Below are 25,255 nucleotides of genomic sequence, written 5' to 3'. Positions count from 1 at the left end.
TGAAAACTGAATCAATTTGGATTTCATAAAGCAGATCCCTGAAAAAGGTTCAACATTAAACTAAACAGCTCACACTCACTGCGCACCTGTGTGTAGCACGAGCTGCTATGAGCAGTGTAGAACAGGAACTCGGGGGACAGGACCCACAGAGGACCTTTCGGGCCTCACACCTGAAGGGGAGGCAGCTCCTCCAAGCAAATGGCTGTCATGGCCTGACATGGGCACACGCCATGGTCACAGACCACAGCACTCAGTGGTGTCCCAACTGCCCTACCTGAGCAGTCATATGATCCCTGAGCATCTGGAAGATGTTCTATTATCACTTCTACCTACCTTGTTGCTGTTGCCTACTTGCTGAGAGCCTATCCCTACCTATCTGTACTGACAGGAAAATCTGTGTGCATCACTGCTGTTAATTTATTTAATAAATTATTTATCTAGTTAGTTACTTTTGCATAACTGGGGTTTAAACTCAGGGCCCCATTGCACTTGCTAGGCAGCTGCTCTTTCACATGAACCATGCTGCCAGCCCTTTTAGCTTTAGTTAATTTTCTACCAGGGTCCTGTGCTTAGGCCAGGCCTGGCTTGGCCTGTAATCCTCCTATTTATGCTTTCTGTGTAGCTGGGATGACAGGTGCTCATCACCACACCCAGCTTTTTATTAGGTGAAATGGGGTCTCATTAACTTTTTACGTAGAATGGCTTCAAACCACACTCCTCCCTATCTCCACCTCCAAGTCACTAGGATCCCAGGCCTGAGTTATTCACCAGCCTGCAGTTGTTTATTTTTGATGGAAAAGACAACCTCAGTCCAGGGTTTCCTCACACTCATCCCTGGTGCACCCCTAGGGCCATCCTGATTTATGACTTTAGCCAGAGGCATCCTGGGAGAGGGAAGGGGAGGAGGGGCAGAGCTGGCCCCAGGATCCGAGGATAAAGCTACTAAGCCACCCGAGCTCGGTGTCGGAACCACCAGGGAGGGATATGGATCATGAAATCTGAACTATATGATTATAGCAGGAAGCAAGTTCATCTTTGGGATTCAGTTTTCAGAAAGCAAATGTAATCCCAATCTCAGAAGAGTGGGAAAGTGGACGACTTGGTCTCTGCCATCTTTACTGGGTCTTCTGACAGCGCCACCAGCATGGGAAGGTAGTGACATAGTCCCACTCGGAGTTGTGAAGTTGCTGGGGTAACTGATATGAACGCCTGATAAACAAAAGATCTGACATGACAAGTTATCTTCCCAGCAAAGTAGCAGATGGGTCTTTTTAAATTTTAATATACTGATTATATTTGGCAGATAAAAGTTGACAGAAGCCTCTTTCACTACCCCATGAGAAACAAATCTAATATCCTTCGGTTTTAGCAAATCTCAAGGTATCTTTTCATTTTGTGCTAATAAGGAAATGGGTTCTTTAAGTAAGGGGCCTTACAGAGGTGTAGATAAAAACATTAAGATGGAGTGCCGGTGTCCTGGGTTCAGACTCTGGCTTGGTCATTTAAAAGGTGTAAACTTGGGCAAATTAGTTTGCTTGTTTTTGTCTTTATTGCCTTATAAGAGGAAAGTAACTACTGCCTCTTGGCTAGGTGAGGATTCAGTCAGACACAGTAATGCTGAATGGCAATGGGAAGGCCCCTTCAGAAGGGCTGGAGATGTGCTGCAGTACTCAGTCACTCAATGGGAACAGTGACCATGCTCCTGCTGGGTGAGGATGGGGGGGGGTCACCTGGCTAGAGCATCACTCCCCACGGCTACCCTAGGAGTTACTTGCCCTGGATGCCCTACTGCCCACTGTCATTTTTCCCCATCCCATCTACAATTCCCTAAAAAGTCCCTTCAATGGAACTTTGGAAGATGCCATCGGTTCCTGGCAGAACCCTTCCCTGATAAAGTCAGCCTCTGTAACAGTGCCACCACTCACCAAGAGCTGTGATAGAGACGAGAGTGCTGGCTCGACGCTCCCCCACGATCTGCCACTCGCCGTCCACCGCCCGGACCCACTCGGTCACGTGACATTCATACTGGCCCTCGTCCTCCTTCCTGCTGTTGAAGATGGCCAAGCTGAAAGAGTTGGGCTGTACCTGCTCCATCTGGATACCCCCAAAGCTGCTGCGCTCCCAGTAAGATGAGCCTGGCTGCAGAGTCCCATCCCGGTCTAGCCACATGATATTGCTGTGACGGTTCTGCCTGTCCACAAGCTGCCAGATGACAGAGAAGCGGCCCTGCAGCCTGGCTGCCGTGCGGACGCTGCAGGAGAAGTGCAGATCCTCTCCCTCGAGGATGACGCTGGCATTGCTGGCCACCTCCACGGAGATGCTGCTCTCTGGGGAAAGGAGAGAGTGCCACGCTGGGGGCTTTATGGTCTCCCAGGTGCCCCCCCCATGGATGCTACAGGAAGAGGGGTGCAAATGGAACTGTGTTTGGGGACAGTGAACTCAGAGAATAAAAACAATAAATAAACCACACTGACACTTGCTGCAATAAGGTCTGCCTGGTTCTGGGCATTGCTGACTATCACTCTGGAGCATGGAACCAGAGGACTGGGATAATGAGGTCCTAAAACTTGAAAATTAAGTAGAACTTAAGAAATACAATACAATGACATGACATTTAGGGTATAACACCATATATGGGGTAAGCTGTTTAGCTGGAGTTCAGGGCTTTCAAATTGGAGTTTCAGCAAGATGAAAACTCCCAAATCTTGCTCCAGCCCTATTTCCCATCATTCAGGGTGACAGCAGTCAAATAAAAGCTGAACCTCTAGAATGTATCATTTGGGGTCTTCAGGGTAATAATAGGAAGTAGGAAAAAAACCAGGAAGTATTTAGAAGATGGTGTGTGCTTGAGTGTGGATGAAAATGGAGCACAGATAGCGTACTTTTGCAGAGTGCAAGGGGAGAAAGCTTTCATACTTTCAGTAACACAGAGGAACACACCCAAGCCGGCAGCTCGCCATCCACCATCCTTCTGCCTCTCCTCACTCAGCACTGGGGTTCCTCTGCTCCCTACCCTGAAACACTCTGACAAGCAGAGTTTGGGATAAAGATTCCACTCCCTTCCTCATCTCAGTCTAACTAGCCCATTCACTCGACTAGCTTCACTTCACTCAATGGAATTATGGAAATTCCGTATACCTTGTTTCTTCTTCTGTATATGATAGGTAGAAGGCTACCTTTTATTGTAAAAATTTTAAAAGGTTAAACAGTAAATGAGACAATGTATATACATCACCTATGTTTTCAAAAAGCAGTCATGACAGTCACGATTAATTTTACTATTCCTAATAACTCAGTATAAACAGCATGGATATCTTAATATATACATATAAATTATTTTGTATAATTACCTATATTGAGTTCAAAAGACCCATAAGTATTAAACAACACAAGGTATAGTGCCACAACTAATTTGGCTCCAATTTTCTGGGCACCACTTAACTCATGAAACATGTACAGTAACCTTAAACCAATCAATTCAATCAAATCCCAAATTAAGATGCGCACCCAATTACTGAGGGAAGCACACACATACACATAACAAAGCTTTGAATCAATCTTTTCTCCCCTTTATTTTCCCCATAGGCAGAATCAGACACAGACAAGCGCCAAGCCTCAGCATTTAGCTCTTGGTGTAGAGAGTGTGCTTGCTATCAGTCTGGATTTGCTTGTTTCACAAAAAAAAAGTCTGGATAAGTGTGGTGGGGGGGTGGCGGACAATTTTCCAGGAGGGCAACCTGCCCCAGGAGTCCTACCAAGATGGTTCATGGAGGCTCTGGCAGAGCCATGGTCTCTAGCACTCATGGTTAAAAGAACAGTTGTGGAGTCCAGTTCATTACTTACTAACTCTGTCATTTTGGATTCTTCTTTAATCTGTCCAAACTTCAATTTTGTGCATGCACAATGGAAATAGGACTAGTGCCTGCTTCTCGGGAGCGGGCCACTGAGAGGATCAGACGAAGTATTTATTTTTCAGTATCATTAATGATATTCCTCATTAGGTAAAGACTCATCCCATCTGTCACCAATTTTTAAAAAAAAAAGGTTTAAAAGGGCAACTTCAGCATCAAGGGAGAAAATCCTTTTGCTTGTCTTAAGCAGAAGTAGGACAATACTCCTATCTCCTACTCTCACCCCAAGGGACTCTTACGAAGTTCTGGCTTGTTTATCATAAGGGAAGCCCTTTGGAGCAAACCTGGAAAAAGCCAAGGCACAGGCACAAACCTGGTGCTGCACTGCATGTATGACTCTTTACAAGGGTTCTCAGGTCTGTACAAGGGCAGCCAACAAGGTAAGATTCTCTGGATTACATGAAAACTGGGACAGAACTAATGAGAATCTGAGTGGATGCTCACAAAGGAAATTTCAAATCAGGAGGCTGACGGTGGAGCACAGGCTAAGCGCAGAGCAATGGATTTGGAGTTAGAAGCAAACATTTCTAAATGCAACACGAGCTCGACCCGTAACTGGACAGCAGGCTCAGTAGTGTCTCTGCGCTACTCTGAGATCTTCATTCATAGGACAGATGTGACGTTGGCCTCTCAGGGACTGGAGAGGTAGGAGCAGAGACGAATATAATTTATGCAGAAGCACGTTGGGCACTTGGGAGGAAAGGCGCCATTAAAACCCAAGGTATAATCATCATTACCGATGTGACTATTGTCGATCTTTGGTAGACTTACCCAAGTGGCCTTGGGGCAGGATCTGGTGGTGCTGGGGGACTTTAACTACCCAGTTATCTGCTGGAAAAGCAATATAGCAGGCCACAGATCATCAAACAAGTTCTTGGAAGGGGCTGGGGGAAATCTTTTAGTACAAAAGATAGAGGGAAGCAAACAGCATAGCTGCCCTTCACTCTGTCCTTACAAAACAAGGAGGAATTAGTTGCAGACTTAAAAGTAGAGAATCCGTGGTTAAGGCAAGCACAGATTGACAGGAAGACAATAAAGAACGGGGCATCCAACTCGACTATTTCAATTGTACAAATACTTAGCAAGCACTACTCTGTGCAAGGCATCATGCTCGGCATTAAGGGGAACGGTGAAAGAAACAAAAGTTCAAGATCACAAGGTGGGGTGTGTGTGTGTATGTATGTGTGTGTGTGTGTGTGTGTGTGTTCAAAAAATAATATGCATCATAGGAAATAATCCTGCTATGAGAAAAAGAAAGAATAGTGGCAAGCCTGCTGTGTCTATTTTTGACTTCACACTTAAAGAGAAATTATCTTAAACATATATAAAAGTGTAAATAAAAGTATACAGGGAATCATTTCAAGGCTAAGAGAAAGAACAGTCTTGGCAGCTGAGAAAAGGTTAAAGGTTAGTTTTAAAACTTTCCAACTTGTTTAAAATCAGAGCATTGTAAGTTTTATTATCTTTTTACTAAAAACAGAACTATGAGAGAGAAGAGATTAATAAAGACATCTTGACACTACAAAAACTGAAATACAACATGCTCAAACACTGGTGCCAGCTAGGGCTCCCACCCTCCCAAACAACACCCAAGCAGCTCTGGAGACACCAAAGCTTTCAAAGGCATCCTCCAGGAACACTGAGAGATCCCATCCACCGGATTTCACTTTATTTTGTGGTACCAGGATCGGCTGAGAGCCTGATACATACTAGACAAGTGCTGTAACACCCACCGACTTTTAATAATGTAATTTCAATACGCAAGAGACAATTAAGGACAGGCCCACCTTCATGCCTGGAAAAACCCAGGAAGCCAATCCCTAATAATTCACTTTATGATTTAAAGTCCCCTCTGTTACATATCAACTCTCCTTAAGTGAGATTTCAAGATGGGCCTCTGCCCACTTCTGGGACTTAATTCCCACAGAGGAGTGAACCACTTCCTGGTGGTCCACCCCAAGCTGCTCAAGTTCAGGTGTGTGGTAACCATCTCCTGCCAGAGACACACCCCAATTCTCTGCAGACCTGCAGCTGCTGAGGGTGGGCCATGGGCTAGAGGAGGTAGAGAAGGCAGAGGTACGAGGCTCTCTCCAGCTCTGCTTTACCTCTGAGTTCTACCCACCCTCCCCGCAGCTATTCTCTCTCTTCTCTTCCTAAGTGACAATGGCCACTGCACCAGGAACCAAGGGATGGCAAACAAGCAGCTTCTACTTACTGAGGGGCAGGACAATGATGGGGATGTTTTTGGGACGCTTGCTCTCCTTGTCGATGAATTCCCCAGTGACAGTCTTCTCTCGCTCGGTCACACGACAGTTGTACTTCCCACTGTCCTCCTGGCGGAGGTGGTAGATTTTCAGCACAAAGACACTGTCGCTCTCTTTAGCTACTTTAAGCTGTCCCCTGGCTTCCCGATGGGCGAATTCACCATTGAGAACTGGCACAGCGTTGGGTCCCATGCTGGCAATGAGTGAGCTATTGAAGGCCCAGGAGACGGCAAAGTAACGGTCGGGAATGCTCTGAGCCTCCAAGATGCACCTAAACTCCACCGGCTCACCCACCGTGTGCAGTCGCTTGTCCGTTTCCAGCCGAACGGTGAACTCTTTGTCTGAGAAAGCAAATAACAAAACATAACAAAACTGGAGGAAAAGGACTGCAGCTCACCAAACTGCATCAGCAAATCCCTACCTATGATGCTGCTACAGGGGAGGCATCACAGCACATACCTTGAGAGAAAACCCAACTCAGACCAAGGTTATCTGAGACCCAAGGCAACCCTTGAATGTCACAGAGTCCCAGTTAGACCCAGACAGTCTAAGGAGTTTGTTACCCCAGTTTAGACCAATAGGGCTCTGTTTGAAGCTTATGCTTTTCTACCAGTGACCATCAAAGCCCAGTAGGAACTCCTAATATCACTTAAATGGTAGTCCACAAAGATCTAGCTTGATACATAGAACTCTATCGAAGCAACACAATTATAAATATTCTTATCAGGCTGTGTGACAAAATTACAGAGTAGCCAAGGTGCTGACCCCAACCCTAATAAATACTTAAAGATGAATATACTGAAATTCTCTCTACCCCCATGTGAAGGTGGGAAAGAAGACATGGGTAAGACAAACTCTAACATTACGTAGGAAAATGAAAACCAGTGTTTTCATTGTCAGATCAAGCCTTTAGGCAACACAGTGGAAAAGTATCCACTTCCATTGACAGCCAGATGTCCCTGAAATGGCTGAGAAACCCTGGCTGTCTTCAAAGAGCTGGTGTCTAACCAGGCATGAGGTAGAGACCCTCCTCAGCAGGGCTAGTTGCTGAGAACAGTGTCATGACACTCCACGTAATGGTACATAGTGACCGTCAACTCATGAGACAGTCACCCCATCTGAGAGGCACCCATTGTAGAAGTGAGGGGAAAGGTAAAGGAGTGGAGGGTTGAGGAAACTTTTGCCCTAGCTGTGGGAGGCTGCAGCTGTGACCACTGCCTGTGTTGACCACTACCTGCCTGAATCCTCTCTCTTTTGGTTCTGTCGCTAAGATCATGGTGGTGAGAATCAGATCACTGCATGTGTGAACCCCCTGCCCATTCATCACCTTTGACCTACCCTCCCTCTGCCTTTACCACCACCTTCAGGACCTGCGCCTCATCCATCCTGATCCCACTCTTTCAACAGGTGGGAACGCTGGGTCCCTCAGGAAACACAGGTGTCACATTTGCGCTATTTCAGTGTTTCTCTTATTCAACCCCAGCTCAATTTTATAACCCTCTGTTCATCATTTCCCCCACCCTACCCAAGCTAGTGTCCTGTCCCAAACACTGGTTCTCTCAAGTGACCTTGCTTCTTCCTGTATCACCCAAACTTCCTGCCAGAGCAAAACACACTCAACAACTCCAGGATTCTCCTCTGATATATCAGCTGCTGCCGTTGCTGCCTGCTGGGTGAACACCCAGATGGGACTGTACCCTATGTTATCTGTTCTCTGTTATTAGCCCTTTAGTCAACCAAAGTACAGTATTCATAACTGGACATGAATGCTAAAAAAGCCATTTGAAGGCCACCGTGGATGTGTGGGGGCCTAAACCTCAGCCCTTCCATTTGTCCCAGGCTAGGCAGGCTGCAATTCTGGCTTTCTTCTATTTGGCAGCCAAAGAGGATTCTTTTCCCATGGGAATCCCCCCCCCCCCCCGCAACCCACCCAGGGCTCCATGAAACCTTCACATTCCCAGGTTGAAGATACAAACCACACCATTTCTGCAGAGCAGTAATCTCTTGGTTATGCCCAATTAAATCTCTGGAATTCGATTTGCTTTTTCTAGTACCCCTAACTCTTTAGCTCACTCAAATTTGGCTTCTGGTCCTTCTTCCACAAGCCACTGACCTAGCAAATGGCACCAGGAGTTCATCCTACTCCACCTCCACTATAAGCAAGGGAGCAGCTGCGGCCTCCAGACCGCCCTCCCCATGTGGCTTCCCTGATGCCTCCTTCCTGCCTCTGCTCTTGCATGTCTGAACACTCTGTCCACTCTTGCTGGGGACTGCTCTCCTGGTCACCTCTTACTGCTGCCACTACCCCAAGTCTACTCCTGCTTTTGCTCAGTGGGCTTTTCCTGGGCCCTCCTCACTTAATCCAGCTTGGTGTCGCACCAAGCTCCAGACACCCATGTTCTGTGACACCCTGGATGCTTCATGTTTTGAGTGTCTCTGAGAGCTGGCTTGCAGGATGGACTCCTGATTAAATTAAAACAAAACAAAAGACAACCAGTGCTACCATGAGTGGGGAGGCTGAGACTTTCCAGCAGGACTCTGTATGTCCTCATTACCATTCTCCCCGCCCCCACCCTCCCACAACTAAGATCCACAGGAGCCTCAGCTCCAGCTTAGCCCAGGGCTCCTGGGACCTGTTAGCTTCCTCCTTCCATCCTCTGCCTCCCAAACCATGGCCTCCCGTCCAGGCTACTGCCACTGCCCGGGCTGGTCATATTCCACCTGGTCTCTTGACTTCAGACCCAACCTTGTGTCTTTCCTTCTAAATCCCTGATCCGATTATCACCCCTGCTTAAAAATCTCTCCCCCAGCTCCAATCTGCATGCAGCAGGGGTATTCAAACGTCACCAAGAGGAGTGGAGGGAGGAGCTCTCCTTTCTTAGTATAAAATCTTTGGCTGCCCACTATTTGGTTGAAGCCAGAGGGAAGCACCCAGGCCCTTGTGTGCCTTGGCTGTGCCCCTTACAGTGTACGCATGAACACATGTTCGTGCCCAGGTGCCACCCTGAGGCACCAAGGGGCAGCTAAGGTTCCAAGAAAGCAGGTGGAAAACTTCTGGCGCACAGAATTAGGCTCCTTCTCCATCTCATAGCACGTGGACTTCAGGCTACCTTTCCTTCTTTGTCCCATCACTCAATCCAAAAGTCACCATTTTGCCATTCTTGACTTTTCCCTGCTTTCCAACAACCAAATAATTTTGTGCCTCTAATGCTTTGTTTCCTGCTATCTCCTCGAGACATGAGATACCTCAAGTCACCACACTTACTGAATTTTCTGGACTTGCCTTAACAACAGTCCCTATAAGGGATAACTCACTATAGTAAGAACCTGCATCTGTACCGTATTCCAGAACACTCTCAACAGATGCTCTCACGGCACTTAGCACCGTCCACTTGGCCACTGGTTCTCAGTGCTGCAAGTACCTAAGTGCACAGCCCATGTTGTAATTTATCTTTGCCTCTCCTGATGCCTCCTGCCACACCTTCAGAGCTATAGGGACTGACTAATGTTTACGGAAATGAACTCAAAGAAGGGCAGAGTTGGAGAAGCAACCACTGAGCCTGAACAGGAACACAGGGCCTAAACCTCAGCCCTTCCGTTTGTCATTGACAATTACTTTTTTTTTGTTGAAATTTCCCTCTGTTGGCTTAGTCTGGATACATTTGCAAGGCAAATTCAAAAAGTCCTACTTCCAAATTGGTCAGATTAAAATAAAGAAGATTAATTGATGCAACCTAATTTTAAAGAATTAAGACTCAAAATTTGGCCCAGACTTTTGAAGTTGGTCTTAAACCATCCAGGAAGGGAAAAAACATGATAAATAGGAACCAAAGTCTCTTCAATAGACTTAATATTGGAAGGTCCAGAAGCTTCTAAAAACCCTGCGTCCTACAGAGCAGATCTAGTGCTCTCTGCCCAGGAACCAAACCTCTGGAAAAAGTTCTCACATCCACTAGATAGCCAGAGGCTCCCTCCCACCCTATTCTTCCCCTCTCCTCCACAGGCCTCACCAGAGAGGACCAACAGCACAATGGCTCGCCAGCACTCAGTGTACCTCAGTGACCATCTTCCAGCCAAAGCCAGGTAACCAAGTTCCCACACGAACACTGGCCACCAGCCCAGCAGAGGGCAGTCAGTAGCAACTGTCAGCTCTGATTCGAAGCCTGACAGGCTCAGGAGTCGTGAGTAGAGTCTGGGGTCATGGGAGACACCAAAAGAGGCCAGGAGGGACTGCAGCTTGCCAGGTCATCATCATTGCTCCAGCCCTACACAAATCTCCTAATCTCCTCAGGGACCTTACCCAGGTCTTCCCTTGAGCAAACATCTATGGTAGGACCTGGAACTTTCTAGAGTGGCCTCTTTAACACACACCCTACTGTTCCTGGAGCCCCACCAGAGGATACTCAGCATTTAGCATGTTCACCTATGAACTGGGAAGGCCACCCCCACTCACCTCACAGAAAGTCTGAGGGACTGTGGCAATATGGGAATGAAGCATCTTGAAAATGATAAGATACTAAAGAAATATTAATATAAAAATGATGTAAGTCAAACTGTATAGTTCAAAATTCCACCACCTCTCATGGAAGGCTCATAAGTTCTAATGTCTTCTACAAATGAAACCAGGTTGGCACCTGAGGAAGGCAATGACATCATCAAACAGAGAAGTGACAGTGGCTAGCAGGAATGGACCAGAGCCATACAACTACCAATGCTTTCTGTGAAATGTCTCAAGTTTTTTAATGAATCTCTTGTCTGAAAAAAAAATGTACAACACTAGATAATAAAAACAAGACAATAAACAGGATTCAGTCTGGGCAGTACCTGTCTGTGACCCTAAAAGGTCAGGTCTAGGAGACAGACCTATGTTCCGTACATAGGTCCTCAGTGTCCTCTGGTCACAGGCAGGACCAGCTCTAACTTCACATGGACACCAAAAAAGGCACCTCACACCCTCCTACCAGTGAAACACAGGGACAGGAGGCTCAAGAGAGACTGACCCGTAGGCTGGATGTTGACCACAGCACCCTCGGAGCGCTTCCGGGTCATGGCATACCACGAGCCATCTGGATCCTGGATCCACTCAGCAGCTTCGCAGTAGAACTCGCCCTGGTCGGAAGGCTGCAGATGGAAGATGGTGAGGCGGAAGGTGGTCCTCCCCAGCTTGTCCAGGCGCACCTCCCCCAGGCTCTGCCTCTGCGCGTATTCGCTGCTGGAGTGCAGCACGAAGTCTCGGCTCAGAGAAATGACCTCCACTGGCTTCTCGCCACCTTTCTGCCGCAGCCAGGTCACAGACAGGTGGCTGTGCTGGACTGTCTCTGAGGACACTTCGCAACTGAGCTCCAGTGGGTCCTGTTCCACTTTGTGCAGTGTCTGGGGCATGGCGGTGGTCTGAAGGGTGTCTGGGATCACTGTAATACAGAATGTCCCAATAGTGCACGGTTACAGAGCCACAGAGTCTGAGCCTCCCCTCACCAGGGGCAGGATTTGCACTTTATGCAGGCACTACTGCCACCGTGTCCCCAACAGAGCCAGCCTCTTAGGAGCCACTCGAGGCCACAGACTACCCCAAAAGGCACACACGCAGAAACAGTTTTCTGTTGTGCTATGTAAAAGAATGCTTGTTTTTGGGGTTTTTTTGGTATTTACATTTAGTTGTTTGGAATTTTAATAGCACTCAGATCAAACATGGGTTGTATTTTCAAAGTTTAACATAAATGAACTCCCTGAAAATACCGTGTAAAAATCATTTTCTTTTAGATCTAAGATTTATTATTGCTCGTGGTATTGCTCCAAGATACTTTTATTCACTCGGAATGACCTTCAGGTGGCAAAGGCTCCTAGAACTTCCAGTTTTACATTCTGTACAGTGTCCCCATGCTCCCCTCCCCTCCGCCTCCTCTCCTTCCATTCCCTAATTTGTTTCTGCAATGCTGTGCCTTGGTTGGTTGGTTGGTTGGTTGGTTGGTTTATTTGTTTTTTGAAGCAGGGTCTCACTATATAGCCCAGGCTGGCCTCAAACTCACAATTCTACCAGCGCTGGGATTATAAGCAGCACCACGATATCCAGCTTGGAAGGCTTTTTTTTTTTTTTTTTTTTTTTTGTATTTTTTTGGTACAGAAAATCCTCCTCCTCCTCTATTTTTAATAACTTAATTTTCACATAATTTATCAAAGTGGTCCACACTGGAAGGAAGCCACAGGCATAGCATGGGGATGACTCAGATAAGCAAAGACACTGCCCTGCAATCTTGTGGTTGGAATTTTACCCTGACCCTTATGTCTTTCTGGAGGCCAAACTTTCCCCAGGTCTGATGAGGGCACCCCAGTTATAACCAGGACTGGGTAATGTTTTCTCTCTGGCTCTTAACATACTCCTACAGACTTATTAGAGAAAGGAAAAAATAAGCGAGGTCAGTGTTTTGTTAATAAAAGGACTATCAACACTCCCTGCTTAATTGTAATAATAAAAACTAGAAATTAAGACTTGCGTAGGAAAACAGAACGACCCTGATATTGTAAACCCTTTCACATTGGCACCACAGTGGCCAGGGCCATCCCCACTGAAGAGTTCCCCGCTCCTCTTCCTCATGCCCCCTCCAGCATTCAGGGGGTGTCAGGGGAGACTGGTGGCTCACAAGTTCTTACACCCAGCAGGGGAGGTCTGAGCAAGGGCTGCGGCCACACTCTCCTGACTCAGCAGGCCCATGCATTCAGAGCCTGTCCAAAGGCCGTCCTCTCAAGGGGACAATGGAGTCCAGGAAATTTCACCCCAATATAGGGCACCCTGAATGCTGCTTATTTTAAATGAGGCCTTTGGATAGCAACAGATGCCAGAAGAGACTATGCTCTGACATTGCCTGGTCTGCCAAAGACCAAACCTGCCCGGGAGGAAAGCAATTACCTTTGGTCCCTGGCTTGGGTTTTCATTAACTAAACTCCTATCTATAGGGAGGAAGATTAAAGACTGTAACCACACCTGGACAGATTCTGTCACAAGCTATTGTCCCTCTCCCAGCCCATTCAAGTCCCAAAGAGAACCATTTACTATGATTGTCACCAGCGTGAAATCACTTATGGACCCTCACAGCAGTCTCATTCCTGTCTCCCTCTCTCCTATGCCCGTAGCATGTTCCCACGGACATTAACACATTTGGGTAACAATTCTCTCATTAATCTATTACCATTGAATTCCAGCATTTTTTTGGTGGGGGGAGACCTTCTACCTTACCCCCTACAGCTGATGTCATACACTTTATCTTCCAGGTCATTTTTCCAGATCACCACCCAAACACACCCTGGCCTTGTATTTTCAAATCCCCTAAATCCCTAAATCACCTAGAAAGTTAACCTCTGAAAGTTTTTTTCTTTTCTTTTTTTGGGGGCAATACTGGGGTTTGAACTCAGGGCTATGAGGCAGGCGCTCTGTCATTCAAGCCACTCCACTAGCCCAACCTTAACACTTTCTTTAGATCTTTTCTACTTTTCACAAGTGAACCTAGATATTTTGTTCCCTCCTGCTCCCTGCTATGTTTTAAAATCTTTGGAGAGTCTTGGTGTTTTTTTTTCCATGCAAAGTCAAATGCACGGTATGAAACTGAAGTGACTCAAGCCTGACACTGGCCAAGCAAAAACGGTGTCTCCTTACCGACTAGGTTCATCTTTGCACTGTAACTCCCGAAGTATTGCTTGTCGGTGTTGGGCGTGTGACATTCATACTCCCCAGCGTCCCGGGCCTGGAGATCCGTGATGTGCAGTAAGGCTGAGTTCCCCTGGATCCTCTCCACGTGGATCTTCCCACCTCGGACACGCTGGGTGTAGATGGCGTAAGGGAAGGAGGAATCCATTGTGCTGACGATCTGCACCTCGCGCTCTGGGGCCGAGGGCAGGTAAATGGACCACTGGAAGTTCTGCTCAGAGGGTCCCTGGTAGCCACTCACGTTGCACCAGATGGTAATGTGGGAGCCCTCTGTGCGGTACAAGGGTCCTTCCTGGACGGTGACCTGCCGCTGCGCTGACACCACACCTGGGGAGGGAGACAGACACACAGGACAGGCTTACTTCTCAGAGTAAATGCAAAACGGGCAGTGATGAGCTCCAGAGGCTCTGTTATTTGTGTGACATGACAATAATATAAATAGCTTACTAGCCCTTTCAGAGGCACTCTGTGATTTATAAATTTTAATTAAAACACTCTGTGGTACAGCACTGTCTCCTTTGCATATATGGGAATTTGATCGCACAAGGACATGGTTTCCTTACTTACTCCATGGCTGACCCTTGTGAATTTCATTTTAGTTCCTCTGCTTGTCATTTATGTGGCAGTTTTATATCTATTTATTAATGCTGTTTACAAAGTTTTTAATAAAATGAACAGAAAAAGTTGAATCCTTGGCACAAATTCAGATGAAAACACATAAAAGCAACTGTCTTGCCCTCTGGCTGAAATAAACATTCCTTCCTTAGAGGAATGGCCAGAGAGAGGCGTCAGGCCCTTATTTGGGGGCTGCACTCTTCATTTTCTAATGGTAACCCCTCCCCAGCTCCACGCCCAGGGGCATTCCATGTTCCCCTTCCCTCTGCAAATGGAAGCAGAGCAGAGCTTCTGCGAGTGAGCTGAGGCTAGCATAAGCTGAGCACAGGCAAAGAGGAATGGGAAAGGCAGATCCAAGCTGACCAGGTTCTCAAGTGACAAAGTAGGGAACTGGACAGTACCAGCAGGGACAGCCTGGCCACTGGGAGCTCTGGGCTCTGATTCACCTATGTCCCCACCTTCCGGCTGACATCTGGTTCTCCAAGGACACTTCTCTGTACCTCCTCTGTGTTCTGCACATGGCACCCCTTGTGGGACGAACATAAAATGTAGTTAGTTTAATTTCTCATTCCATGTCAACTGCTGCTATTTGAGCCTGGTTTAAGCGTGTTCCCCGAGGGTTCCTTCCATGTTGGAAGCTCAAGCCTCCGTGTGGCTATGTGAGAGGTGGTGGAGCCTTTAAGGGGTAGGGCCTAGGAAAGAGATTAATACTGACATCTGAAGTGAGTTACCTTCCAAAAGGGTGCATTGTTATAAAAAGAGCAAGAACAGCCCCTCCACAGTGTCACTCCCTGGCTCACCATGTGATCCCTTCCTCCTGTACATGTTCCACCACAATGCCACCATGCTGTGACACAGTCAGGTGGGCCCTCACCAGAGGCAGAAATATGGAGCCAACCATCTTGGAATTTTAGCCTCTAAAACTATGAGCTAAATAAACCTCCTTAAAATAAAGTACACTGTCTCAAGTAATTTGTTACGGAAATGGAAAACGAACTAATGTACCAGTGTAACACTGACTGTGTCTGAGCCACTCCAAGGTGGGAGGAGTGGGAACTTTGTGGTTCCCGTTAGCAGCAGCAGGTGCAGCAGAAGACCAGGCACAGCCATGTACTACAAGCATGTGAGTTCTAGTCTTAGACGCAACCATGCGTCAGACCACAACTGGCTGTGTCATCTCGAACATGTTGCGTTTCCTCTCCAGACCAAGATCTCCTAATCTATAAAATAATCCCTACAGCAGCTTTGGAGGGAACTTGCATGTGTTCCAATCCTGACTTCGTCACTTATTAGCTGTGACCTTGTTGGATAAGTCAACGGGTATCTCCAAGCCTTGGTTTCCTCTTATGCAAGACGGGAATAACTTGTGCTTCCTGGAGTTATGGAAAAGACACAAGATAATGTCTATAAAACATCATGAACTAGCACAGAGCTAGCTCATAATTAGTGCTCCATAAAAAGCGTCTGAGACCCAAACTGGCTGGACATTCTGTGGTCTGGTAATCAGAGGACAGGCCTTGGTCACTCCCTGCTCGATGACATTTCATTGGTTTCCTGACAATGACTATCTCTAGGCTGCCTACCTCCACCCACAGCTGTACCCCAAGCCTTCTTTTCTGACCCCAAGACAAGGGAGTCTGGTCCAGCATACATCTGTCTGAAGCAGATCTACCTGGTTTAACAGGCCCACAGCTCAAATCCTAGTGGGAGTCACCCCACCCACCCCAGCCCAGTCCAGGGAAAGGTTGTACCTCAAAGTAAGCTGATCTAACCTACAAGATAACAAACCTCAAAAGACCCGCGGCTTACAAACCTTTATTTATGCAGAAACTTTTCTGCCAAAGTCTTACACAGAACCCCATCCTGGCTTGCAGCAGAAGCAGAAAAATAATCGAAAGGGCAGGGGGAGGGGATACATCAACAGAACACCGTGGCCTGTGAGTCTAACACAATCTGGTTGATGATATTCATTACTATATTTAAAGTCATGGAAAAGACAACTCATTAGTAATTTTCAGTATGTTCTAATTTGGCGGATAACACTAGTTCTGTGTACTCTTTTTATGACAATTTAAATACACACACACATACACACACATTGTGACAGTTGAATCAAATGTTTGCAGTACTCCTGAAATGCAGAACACTTTGAAAACAATTTAACTACAATCATAACATTCACATTTCCTCTGCACTTCAGCATTCAGTCAGCACAGGGACAACCATGCCCCATTTGTTGCAAAGAAGGCTGGTGGCAAGTAAGACACCCAGCATCCTCCCTAAGAACTACATCTCAATCCTGGTGCCACAGGAGCACTGGGGGAGGGGGAGCTTTAGGAAATAACAATGCCTGGACACCTCCCCCTCACAGAGGATGCCACTTTGGCATTGGGACTTTTAAAAGCTCCCAGGTGATTGTAGCCAGGTGCAGACCAAGATGAAGAATTGTTGCATTAAGATGGCTCTATGTACATGGTGCCAGCCAGGAGCTCAAAAGAAAGAACACATCCTAACAAAGGCTCAACACCTTGAAGCTCTTCTCTTTTAAAGGGTCTACAATTATTCGGTCAAGAAAGTTTCATTCTCAGCTTATCTTTCACCTTCCAAAAAAAGCAGTGGAACCCCACCAGATACTGCCCACTATAGTACAAAATGAGTTTAACCAGGGTGCATTCTCTCTCTTTTTTCTTTTTCTTTTTTTTGGAGGTACTGGGGTTTGAACTCATAGCCCCATGCTTGCTAGGCAGGTGCTCTACCACTTGAGCCACTTACTCAGCCCTGTTTTGTGTTGGGTATTTTCAAGATAGGATCTCTTGAACTATTTGCCCAGATTGGCTTCGAACTGAGATCCTTTTGATCTCTGCCTCCGGAGTAGCTAGGATTACAGGCGTGAGCCACTGGTGCATTCTCTTTACAGATCTTCAAAAGCAATTGGCCAGTGGATCTTACGCAACTCCTCCCCCAAATCCCCCCAACACACACACAAAGGTAAACAGTGTTAAGTGGCCTGAATGACACAGGGCACCAGGGTTAAGACAACTTGTCCAGGCTGGAAGCAAGTTATAAATAACCCTGACAAGTAACGATGGGGATTATACTTTACACATCTTCAGCTGTACCTGTGTATGAAATAATCTCCTTAATTTTTCTCCCACCCAACAAACTGCCTTTGATCCCAGAAAAGTGCTGTTCTTAAGAAGTGAATCTTGACCCAGAACTTAAAATTAACCTCAACAGTTTAATTCTCCCTCCACGCCCCACTGTCACATTGTCTGCCCTGCTGTCCCCAGACCCCTTCCATCTTCCCTCTTAGTCTACAACAGAAGGTTCCTCCCAAGCAAGCATCATTTTAAAAAATAATAACTTCAGATATTCTGTACTCTTTGGGTTGCTTTGCAATAAGCAAATGCTGCTTCTGTAATGAAAAAAGAAAGGGCAAGTGTTATATATAACTATATAAAAAGGACTAGGAAAGAATACCGGGCACTAAGGATGCCCAGGGTTTTATTTTCTTTATATTTTCCTCCTACTCCAGTCCTCCGCAATGAGTATGGACTAGTTTCATGACTAAAATAAGTAAATAAATAAATAACCAAAATAAAACTAATGCATGATTGCAATATAAAATTTCTTCTGTGTTCATTACAGTGTGTGTGTGTGCGTGCACACACTCATCTGTATTGCTCTTTGTCCCCAACCCTTCGCCCTGAGCTCCTAAACACCTTGAAATTTCCTGGATGAGTCTTTTAGAAAAGGCAGGCAACCTTAGGGGCAAACTCCTATATTACTGTACCTTTGAAATGTCCTTTCCTTTGGTTTTAGCTAAAATCTTTTTTGGGAAAAATGAGCTAAGTGTGCCCAGAAGTATTCCTTATCCACCATCCTTATGACCAACAGAAGTGTTCCCATCAGCCATTTTCACCTTTCAAACATGCTCCTTGACCTGGAGCTAAGCATGCCATGCTGGGGAATGTGCCTGTCTCCAAAGTGCATTCTGATAAGAATATGCATGGGCTCCCTGCAAAAATCCCAAGCTTCATTTGTTGGAGGAGGGCACTGCTCTGGAATTAAAGCCAGTACTCTCCTTACCTGCTGCAGGTTATAAACTCTTCTCCTTGATTTTATCTTCAGGTATGCTTATTGGCATCCCACCCCCAAGAGGAGAACTCACTGCGTCATGTTACATTTTGATATGCACAATGAACTTCTGTAAGCCATGCTAGTTTATGCTAATGACGTGACTCAAGAGAGTTTCAAGGGAAGGCTGGCCCTGCTTAACAGGTTGGTCATTTCAGCCAGACCTTTGGGGACAGGTGGGGCCTGGAGACTGAGTTCAATCACCAATGAACAATGACTTAATCAATCAAACCCATGTACTGAGACCCCACACACACAAAAAAAGCCTCAGCAGTGGGTTTTTCAGGATGCTTTCCAGGTGAGTGAACACACAGGTGTAAAAGAGGTGGTGCAGTGCAGAACATGGAGCTCTGCACTACCCGCCCCATACCTTGCCCTATGCACTGAACAGGGTTGACTTGTGTGGCCACTGGGCGGGGGTGGGGAGGGGGGTGGTGGGGTGGTGGTGGTGCAGGAACAGTGGTGTGTGACTTCCAAGAGTGAATCAAAAATAAGGCACTGAGACTTCTGCCTTGCACTCTCAGATCATGAACTCTGAGGAAAACCAAATGCTGTTGTGAAGACAAAGTGTCCCGTCTCCCCCAATAACGTAGAGATCCACATGAGGCCTCTTGCCATAGCCAGCACTAACATGCCAGCATGTGACAAGAGCCACCCTGGGGGCTCCAGCCCCAGTCAAGCCTTCAGATGACAGCAGTCCCACAGAACATCTGGACTGCAACCTCCAGGGAGGCCAGAGGCCAGAACTACCCAGTTAAGGTGCTATTCCTGAGTCACAGAGACTGTGTGAGATGACAAATGTTCCTCGGTTTGTAAGTTTGGGGGTAATTCATTATTTTGCACCAATACAGAACTAGCAAAGATTCCTTCAGGTCTTATGATAAATGTAAAAACTGTATCACGTGTACATGTGTGTTCTAGGAAAAAGGTTCATACACCCCAAAAGAAGATAAAAGTCCTGGCCAGTGTCAGTCTAGATGGAGTTTGAAGGTCCCTGGCCACGTAAACACGTGGTATCACTTAACTACTTTTTCAAGATACTGCTTGTCCAAAATGCCCCCACCTTGGCTTTAGGGGTGCTAATGATTCAGCAGTTAGTGAGTGCATTTTCTGGAACATGCCTGGGCTCAGAGTCCTACATCTGTAGTCACAGGATCCAATTTCTATACTCAAGATGCGTGACTGAGCACGTCAAAGTGTCAGAAAGCTCCACCTCACAGTTTCACTTCTACTCTTCCAGTGCTATAATCATCAAAGCTCACGCACGCCCTTCTGTTCCAAATTCCACACGTGACTCAGCCATGCCAGCGTAGCCCTTTATCTACGACGTGGGAAAAATGTAATGCGCCAAGTATCAATCTCACAGAGAAAGAGATCAAATAATCCTGTGAAAACCAACAGATGAATATTTGAAGATGTCATCTCATCGCTACCAATGTGAACTAGCAATCTGAAAATGGGGAAAGAAATCTTTGCAAGTACAAGAGTATTAAAAGGAACATTAATTTTGACTTTGGGTTAAAGACACATACATAAAATTGTATATGCAGTAAAATAGGCACACACACAAAAAAAAAAAATCCTGTGCCTAGAAAATGATCAAATGAAACACTACGGATATTGGGCTGCACGGCTGAGTGACTTCCCGCTCACCTGTTACGGGAGTAACAACGTCTCCTCATTTTTCTCACTTTTCCCACTTTTAAAATAAGTAGGGATCTGGTAATTTCAAATGAAAACAAACGATTATAGTGATTGAGCCGCTCAAGTGGTAAAGCGCCTGCCTGGCAGTTGTTAGGCCCTGAGTTCAAACTCCAGTACCTTCAAAACTGAAGTGATTAGCACTTCAGTGTGCCGGGCGCTGTCCTTACAGTTCTGCATCCCTCTGCTTGTGGAATTCTGACTGCACAGATGAGGTAGACTGCCTTGCAGCTGCATTTTTCAGCAGAGGAATCAGTCTTCAAGGTTAAGTAACCTTCTCCACGACATGCAACATGACTAACGGTTTTCCTAGTGCTCAATGTATGAGTGACAGGCGACGAAGCACCCACTGGATCTTCTTGCCCAACTGGTCCTGAAGGCCCATGATGAGTCTGGATAGCCCCAAGTTAAAAAGGGGGACCGCTGGATAGTAAAGACCACGCTAAGTGCTTCATAAAACTTAGGAGCTCTGGAGAGAGTGCAGTCGGGAAGTTACTTCAGTCCACACATTAGTGATAGCACCCGGGGGTTCCATTTGTTAGCGTTCTGCCAAGGGAAGGCAAGAAAGCATGGGATGAAAGGTCCTTTTATGACCCCGTTCCAGGGTAGAGCACAAAGCTTGGGTCCCACCAAGCAACAGCCAGTATTACTGAACCCGACCCTGTATCTGGCTCTGCTCCACGTGGTAAGAGGTTAGCCATCCCAGCAACTATGAGCCATACGCTCTTAGTGACTCCAAGTTACAGACACAGAACCAAGGCCTGGCCCAGCGAAAAACAAAGCCCTCTGGAAAGCACATCCTCGAAGGAGGCCATGGCTAGGTCAATGTCACCCCCACCCAGGGTCAGCATCCAGGAGGAGCCACAAAGCCAAGACAACTTGAGGCTCAGCTTCCCAAACTACAGGCACAAGGACCTGTATCTGGGTCCTTATTTTCATCAAACATGTCCCTTGAGAAGAGGAAGGGAACCAGGGGAAGTGGGGGGGTCAGAAACATAACAGTAACAGTTATCTCCTGTCTCACAGTTGCTTCTGGAATGTGACTATGCCACACTCCCATCAGCAAGTACTGTTTTGCCAGGCATGGTAACATGCTTGTAATCCCAGCACTTGGGAGGCTGAAGCAGAACAATTGTAAGGTCAAGGCCAGCCTAAACGACTTAGCCAAGACCCTATCTCAAAACAAAAACCAAAAAGAAAGAGGGAAAATAGTTCAGTGGTAGAGCACTTGTCTAGCATGAATGAGGCCCTGGGTTAGATTCCAGCACTGGTATCTAACCCAGTGGGCAGGTAGAGTTTAGTTCCTTTCCCTTTGGATCTGGGCATATTATGATTCTGTGTGACTAGCAAGGCTAGGTTATGAAGAGTGATGAGGCTTCCATTTTGCAGCTGGTGCCCTGGTGGTGCTGAGGCTGCCATGATGTGAGGGAGCCCAAGGTCATGTCCAGAATGGCAGCAGAGCACCTAGACAACAGGCAACACCACCTGCTGGCCACACAAGTGATGGATTCTCCCCTGCAAGCCACCTCCCAGCCTTGCCTGCTGTGCTCCACCCAAATTCCCAGGCCAGGGATTCTGTGAGCATTACAGAATGGTTGTTTAAGGGTACTGAGTTTTGGAACGATTTGTTACATAGCCAAGATAACTGATACATATGCTACACTTACAATTGACATTTTCCCAGAAGCTATGATGTGACAGATACCAGGAAAGAAACTGAGGGAGAGATGAATAAAATGAAGTGTTAACCTAATCTGATATTCCCAACAGAAAAAGACATAACTAATTATTATTACATAACAGAAATGGCAGCAGAGATGTGCAAAGTGTAAGGTTAAGCCCTCTCAGGAGGAGAAAATAGACCCCAAAAGGCTTCATAGAAGTAGTGACATCAAATAAGGGGACATACATGCCACACATTCAGGGATTAGCAAGGAGTTTGCCCAGGTCTGCCACGTGACTGCAGGACACATTGGTTCCAGGTGGAAGAGGGCACTGGAAGGGCATGTTAGTAAAGGCAAGCCCTCCCTCTGGGACCGGGGAGTTGAGAAAGAGGCCACCAGAGGTAAACGCAGAGACAGATCAGATGCATGCTTCTGAATCATCACTCTGGGGCAGGTGGAGGACAGAGCAGAGGGCAAGGCTGAAGCAGGGAGACCAAGTTCATCGTCAGGGGAGATGAGATGAGGCCTGGTCTGGTGTGACATCCAAGGGCAAAAATATCATCCATTCATCTTTTTAGTCTTTCCTCTGAATCTCCTAAATAGAGCTGGCCTAAAGATGATGATTAATTGCTAAATTATTAATGTGACTTCTAAGAAGGTGTGAGTACCAATGCTTCACATCCCCCCACCCCACCCCGACTGCAATCTCTCTACCACCTGCATGGCTGAGTGGCCAGACCAGGCTGTCCTAGACCATGGCATGCAGCTCTGAGCCTGGGCCGGGTCCCCACTTCTCAGCCGCTGCCTCTTGTACCCACTACTGGTAAATGGTGACACTGCCTGAGGACGGCCAAGCTAGGACTTCAAAACATCTTGAACACTACAATATATATCGAGGTTACAGTATTTACTTAATTTTGTTAAAATTACAATTATTACAAGCCTTCAAATTCTTCTGTCACTAGTACTAATCCAGCTTCCTCTTCATTTTCTCAGAGAGTAGCATGCTAACTTAGGGATATATCCTCCAGAACTTTTTTGGGGTTTGGGGGGGGATCGAACCCAGGGCCTGCAAATGCAAGGCTCTTAACCCTAGACAACACACATATATGTATATGTATATGTATATATATATATATATATATATATATATATATATATATATATAAACCATTGAAATATATAGTATTATTCAGCATTTTTTATGGCAGCACTGGATTAGAACTCAGGGCCTCACACTTACTAGGCAGGCATGCTCTGCTACTTGAGCAAACCCTTTCTAGTGATGGGCTAGAACTATTTGCCTGAGGCTGGCTTCAAATTGCAATCCTCCAGATCTCTGCCTCCTGCGTAGCTAGGATTACAATCATGAGTCACCAGCACCTGGCTATTGTGCAACACTTTTTACATGAATATTATCATCTCTTATACTGATTTGTATTCCTTGGTTTTTCTCCTCAATGTTTTTGGTCAAATACAGTTCTAGTTCTTTCCTTTTATACAGCTATATAGTATTCCACCACAGGATTAGTGTATCTCAATAGATATATAGGATCTATCTCAATCTCTCTTTCCCTCTCCCTCTCCTCCCTCTCTCTCTGCTACATTCAGTAAGTCCTTCTCCTTTTACAGGCCTATCTCTTGTCTTTTCCTCACTTAACTTGAGGCAATTCCCCAGCTTCTCTCTCCATCACCATTCAAACCAATTGTTTCATATCTCTGTGCACCACAAGCTTGGAGTGAGAAGGAAGGAAGGAAGGAAGGAAGGAAGGGAGGGAGGGAGGGAGGGAGGGAGGGAGGGAGGGAAACTGTCACTCAAAAGTAACAAGTGCTGTATTCCCACTCACACATCACATCCAGAAAGTCCCTGGCTCTTTCATTCCATGACATGTGGGGCACCAGGATGGCTCCAAACACTACACCTCCAGCTGTTTAGCTCTGTCCCACCTCTGCTGTCACATACTGTTTGCCATCACCCTCCACACCTCTCCAGACAAGGTGGGGCGATGCCCAGTGCCCTGCCTCCCTCCATGCTCCTCTCCTGCACCCAGAGGATTCCCCTTCATGCCAAGGGTGGCATGGAAGAAGCATCTCAGAGGACAGGCAGCCTGGGGAGCCAAGGCCACGGCCACAGTCACAGAACAGACCCTTTTCTCTGGATTCACAGCAGCAGCCAATCAAACTGTTTCTAGCTAAACAGAAGTGCCCATATTTGCTTCTGCTTTCTAGAGGGAAAAGAAATTAAAAGTGGGATCATATTACTTGCCTGTAAATGCTCTCCCTGTAATTACCCTGACCACTCTTCCTCCATCCGGTATCGGAGATAACGCCAATGGGCTGCTTCTGCAGAGGGCAGCCTCATGGCACCGCCCGTCCTGCTTCCTGAGCCGCCAGCTGAGCACAGGTTCCAGTAAGGGACCATGGATGGGAACCAGCACTGACCTCACCCCTTCTCCACACCCATCCCACAAAAGCTACCGCTGCTGCTGCTGCTATTTTAAGGGTCATTTCTGGATTTTCCAGATCTGTAGTCTGGTGGGAAGGTAGCTGCTGGATTTCAGAACGGTCTCTGTCCCAGCTCCCTGCTGCCCTCCCTGCAGGAGGTCCAGAATAACCCACAACTGCTCAGCTCCTGGCACACCTGTCCTGGTGCTTCCCCTGGGAACAGGCTCAGCTCCATTCATGCACCCTTGATGCCCAAGCAGCCTGGGGAAGAGGCGGTAAGCCCAGCCCTTCCAGAAAACAGGCCAGAGGGTCTTCCCCAGGCAGCCTCGGGATGTCACCCCCCTGGGCAGCAGAGGAGGGCAGAGAGCCCAAGGGGCTTCTCAAGTGGCTTCAAGAAGGAGACCTGGTGATGAAGGTGTGGCCACTCTACAGGAAAAGTCAGTCTACTGCTCACACCATTCAACACAGCGTCCCTCCACCCTATCTCCCAACACCCAGGCTGTGTTTTATAAAAAGCAAAACAGGATGCCGACCTTCTAAGCGACACACAGGCTTTGAGTTAGGATCTTCAGAGCAGCCTCAGGGCAGTTTCCCATGGGGGGCAGCCCCACCCTCAAAAGCCCCTACTGCAAAACATTTGTGCTTACTTTCCTCCGCACTCCATGGAGGGACCACCATGGTCCCCCTTCTTGGTGATGCCTCTCTGGGAAGTGCTGCAGTGGGCCTCAGTGGTGGAACAAGCAGGGATGAGCCCACAGGATGTTTACTGCAGAAGCACAGAAGGCAGAACCCCAGCAACTAGCTGAGTGTGGTGGGGTT

At 46.9% G+C, this 25,255-nt stretch overlaps 1 protein-coding gene across 3 annotated transcripts in view; it reads right to left on the bottom strand.

Moving 5' to 3' along the window:
- The window catches only part of Igsf3 (immunoglobulin superfamily member 3), a 90,761-nt gene that overhangs the window by 28,074 nt on the left and 37,432 nt on the right, over nucleotides 1-25,255 (bottom strand). For 2 of the 3 annotated variants that reach the window (XM_074050676.1, XM_074050677.1), the window contains exons 3-7: nucleotides 13,824-14,201; nucleotides 11,176-11,586; nucleotides 6,127-6,516; nucleotides 4,683-4,742; nucleotides 1,926-2,327 (exon numbers count right to left, since the gene is read on the bottom strand). In XM_074050676.1, the coding sequence (XP_073906777.1) occupies nucleotides 1,926-2,327; nucleotides 4,683-4,742; nucleotides 6,127-6,516; nucleotides 11,176-11,586; nucleotides 13,824-14,201 (1,641 nt within the window). The remainder of the gene's footprint in view (nucleotides 1-1,925; nucleotides 2,328-4,682; nucleotides 4,743-6,126; nucleotides 6,517-11,175; nucleotides 11,587-13,823; nucleotides 14,202-25,255) is intronic. The other variant, XM_074050678.1, reaches the window with a different exon arrangement.

The sequence above is a fragment of the Castor canadensis genome, chromosome 12 (assembly GCF_047511655.1).
Source record: "Castor canadensis chromosome 12, mCasCan1.hap1v2, whole genome shotgun sequence".
Lineage (NCBI taxonomy): Eukaryota > Metazoa > Chordata > Mammalia > Rodentia > Castoridae > Castor > Castor canadensis.
The sequence above is the reverse complement of the archived record's forward strand: the minus strand, read 5'-3'. Positions and strand labels throughout refer to the sequence as shown.